A 3,801-nucleotide genomic window follows, 5' to 3' on the forward strand; every position below is an offset into this window, starting at 1 on the left:
GTGAATCAGAGAGGAGGTCTGGGGCATTGCATAGCATGACATTGATCCGCTTGATTATTCTTGACTGTTATTAGCATCTCATATCTTCCTTCTAATTCAATACTTGGACGTGCTTTGTGACTGTACATGACTGCTTATTTGCTTACTTGTTGATTTCTTTCCATGTATAAGCGTGAACTAATTGTTGTCGGCCTATGATGCCTACGAGTACTTGTGTTGTACTCATACTACTCTTGTTGCACTTATTCTTGAGTGCCGAGTTTGTCATTGGTTCCAGTTTCCGACCTCGCAAGTGTGTCTGAGGCCACTGCCAGGGGATCTCGAGGGTGAGCCACTTGCCGGATCTGCAGCCTCGGATTTCCCTCCCTGCTTATCTGTCTATCTCCTATTATTCAAACAGACTTATTATGTGTTTTTGAGATTTGTACTAGTATTCCAGACATTTATTAGCATTAGAAGCTTTTGTGCGAGTTCAGACCATGTCATTGGGGTTTGTAGTGACTCATACTTCCGCACTTATGCTATTTTTATATCTATTGTGACTTCGGTATATTTCTACATTTACTTCTGCAATTCTTGATTACATGACGTGATTTAAGGGAAGGGTTCGCCCACCAGGGGATAGTGTGGGTGCCCTCATGACTCAAAAATGGGTCGTGACAATTTGTAAATGACAAACTCAGATATCAAAAAATTCTCTACAAAACTTACCCCAACCTGCAACTACCCTGCACCCGCTTGATTCTCTTTAAAGATGTTTGAATCCGTACTGCCCCACGTTCATAAAAACTTGCACCCACGGAAGCTTAAACCCACACCCCCAACACCCACCCCACCCCACTCGCCCCGCCCCGTCGCCATCCCTAACTGCTTTTGGCTTATTATAGACATCATACACTAGATTTTTTTTTATTTTTTTTAAATATAAGCAGTTCATTCTAGCTTCCTTACATTTACAAAGAAATGATACGTATTGTGGTAGTCTTATTGACTAACTTAAAGTTTATCCCAACAGCTATATTGGAATAGGGATAGCTAGCAAAGGTTGAGCTTTTGCCAAGGTAATACCAAACGTTTCCTCCATGTCCAAATCTTTAGATGCAATTCCACCATGCAGCTTCCAATTAAAAGCATTTAGCAATGAACCTAGTGCTACTGGAAACATTCTGATTGCCAAAGGCAATCCAGGGCAAATTCTTCGACCAGCACCAAATGGAATTAGCTCAAAATCCTGACCTCGAACATCTATCTCTGACTCCCAAAACCTCTCTGGCTTAAAGTCCAAATGGTGTTCCCATAGATTAGAGTCGCGCCCAATTGCCCATACGTTCACAAGGACTTGTGTGTCCTTTGGAATAGTATAGCCACAAAAATCAACATCTTCCTCTGCTTTGCGTGGAATTAATAAAGGAACTTGTGGGTGTATTCTAAAGGTTTCTTTCACGATGCACCTCAAATAAGGTAATTTTGCAACATCAGCTTCATTTATTAGTTTTCCTCTTCCAATTACTTGTGCAAGTTCTTCTTGTGCTTTTTCCAATGTATGTCGATTCTTGAGTAATTCTGCCATTGCCCACTCCAATGTATTTGATGTAGTATCGGTCCCTGCTACAATCAAGTCCTGTAAAACTTACTAGTTTAATATCCAGTGACGTAGATGCTATATATGATCAAGTAAGTAGATCCAAAACACATGTTGCTTTCAATTAGACAAACTGAATTTTTGTCACGGGAAAAAGGGGACCAAACACTGTTAATAAGGCGTGGCATTACTGCCACAAGCATTTAACCAAGGTATCAAACAAACAGCTTCTAGAGCCATAATACAAACTAAATTATCAAATATCAAAATTGTTGCTCTCCTTAACAGATTAAGTTTTTAACTGAAATGGCCACACAAATTAATATGGTATCAGTGAAGGCAAGAGATCTTGGTTCAATTCTCACTACCAGTTAAAAAGAAAAAATGTACTATATATTTTCACATGTTTTGCTTGCCTATGAAAAAGAATGAGGTCAACACATAAGGGGTATATTAAGATATTATAAATTTAAATATTTAATAAATATTCTTTCTAGTCCTCAAAAAGTTTTAGGGTAATTGCATCATTCAAGATAACTGATCCGCGATCTGTGGCAACATCCTACACATTTGCGGCGGAAAACGAAAAACAAATAAATAAGAAAAATGAACAGGTATGTAATAATGTATCGGAGAAAAAGGAGTAGAGAATAACCACAAACAGTTGCTCCATTTGATTCCTGTCAATTTCTTCGGGGCGATGCTGGCTAATGTTCAGAAGGACATCTAAAACATCAACATTTGCATGGTTTCCCAGTTTCCTTTCATTTAGCCGCTCATCAACCAAACCACTCATAAGGTCAAGAACCTTTGTAAGATAATCAGTCATGCGTCGCCTAATACCTTGTGGATCAATCTTTTTAAGAAAGGGAAAATAGTCCACCAAATTGGGTTTTCCAATTTCAACCATGACGTTACATACTAATTCCTTAAATTCCTTTGCAGAATCTGAAAATGGGTCAGTCAAATCTTTGGAGAAAAGGGTGTTGGACAGCAAATTCAATGAAGTCCTGAAAGTTGCTCTGCCGATATTCACTGCTTCACCAACTTTGCTACTGTTGTGGCAATAATCAATCAACTCCTGAATCTTTTTAGTTCTGAGATGCTCGTTAGCGTCAAGCTTGTTACCTGATAATGGAGGTGACTAAATCAACCCATTTTTTTATTATCTCACTCAACTCGATGAAGTTTAAACAAATCGGGTACTAACAAATTAAATTCGAGCCTATCCATCAAACAATTGCGTCAAAACTAATGAAAAAGTGTAATTTGACTGGTCAAAATGCAAGTCAATCCAACCATATAAAATCAAATTTGAAAACCGAGAATTATGTAAATTTGGAAGAACTTAAACTCTCCCCCCCCCCCCCCCCCCCCCCCGCCTCCAGTTTTTTTTCCTGTTCTTAAAAAAATGATAGTTTTCTAAATTTGAAAGAATTTAGCTTAAACTTTCCACTTTTAATTTTAAAAACAAACATTTATAGCCACACAAATGTTGTCGTATGTTTAAGACGACATCTCAAAAGTCTTATGAATACATAAATCTAATAACATATTTAATATCATAAGTTTCCCAAAAAATAAATTCTTTCTAAATTTCGAGCTCAATCAAACTACATAAATTGAAACTGAGGCACTAATAATTTAAGAAAGCCAAATTAATTTTCATTAAAAAAAACACAAAACAAGAAAGAAGGAAGGTTGGGTCATGTTGAATAGATTGAATTATGGACTCGTTTTTTACGCGCCCAAATATCCGCAAACCTACACATTTGTAACCCTTACCTGAGAAGATGTGAGAGTTCATAATCTTGCGAAGTGTTCTCCAGTGAGAATTGATAGGTAGCCATATAACGGAGAAATCATGGTGATTGCCGGCATGGAGAACGTCAGGAACACACCTACTGGAAAAGGCTAAATCTTGCTTTTGCATGACTTCTTTTGCCAACACTGATGAGGAAATGACCACTGTGTTTATTTGCCCCAGTTTGAGATTCACAATTGGACCATGAGTTTTTGCGAGTTGAGCAAGTGATATGTGTGGTTTGTCACCAAGAAAGTGAAGATTTCCGATGATAGGCAAAGAGAATGGACCTGGTGCTAGTCTTTTGGTTCTTCTGAGTGAAATGAGTCCACGCATCAAAAACCAGGCGAATAACAGTCCTAGACAAATGTTCACATAGTCCATTTTTCTCTTCAATTTCTTGGCTTGTGAACTA

General features: G+C 38.0%; 1 protein-coding gene across 1 annotated transcript; it reads right to left on the reverse strand.

Moving 5' to 3' along the window:
- Positions 1 to 935: 935 nt before the first annotated feature.
- On the reverse strand, positions 936 to 3,770 carry LOC132623559 (geraniol 8-hydroxylase-like). The gene is made up of 3 exons (XM_060338339.1): positions 3,368 to 3,770; positions 2,238 to 2,710; positions 936 to 1,621 (listed from the first exon to the last, which is right to left on the reverse strand). The coding sequence occupies exons 1-3, from the start codon at positions 3,768 to 3,770 to the stop codon at positions 1,016 to 1,018; spliced, it is 1,482 nt and encodes a 493-aa protein (XP_060194322.1). The 3' UTR covers positions 936 to 1,015.
- Positions 3,771 to 3,801: the final 31 nt, after the last annotated feature.

This window comes from Lycium barbarum, chromosome 12 (genome assembly GCF_019175385.1).
Source record: "Lycium barbarum isolate Lr01 chromosome 12, ASM1917538v2, whole genome shotgun sequence".
In the NCBI taxonomy this organism is placed as follows: domain Eukaryota; kingdom Viridiplantae; phylum Streptophyta; class Magnoliopsida; order Solanales; family Solanaceae; genus Lycium; species Lycium barbarum.

Excerpts from the sequence above, each read along its gene's own strand:
- LOC132623559 (XM_060338339.1), bottom strand. The coding sequence starts at position 3,770 with ATGGACTATGTGAACATTTGTCTAGGACTGTTATTCGCCTGGTTTTTG. Across the intron at positions 2,711-3,367 it reads GAACTCTCACATCTTCTCAG|GTAACAAGCTTGACGCTAAC; the intron begins GTAAGGGTTACA and ends CTCCATTATCAG. Across the intron at positions 1,622-2,237 it reads AAATGGAGCAACTGTTTGTG|GACTTGATTGTAGCAGGGAC; the intron begins GTTATTCTCTAC and ends TAAGTTTTACAG.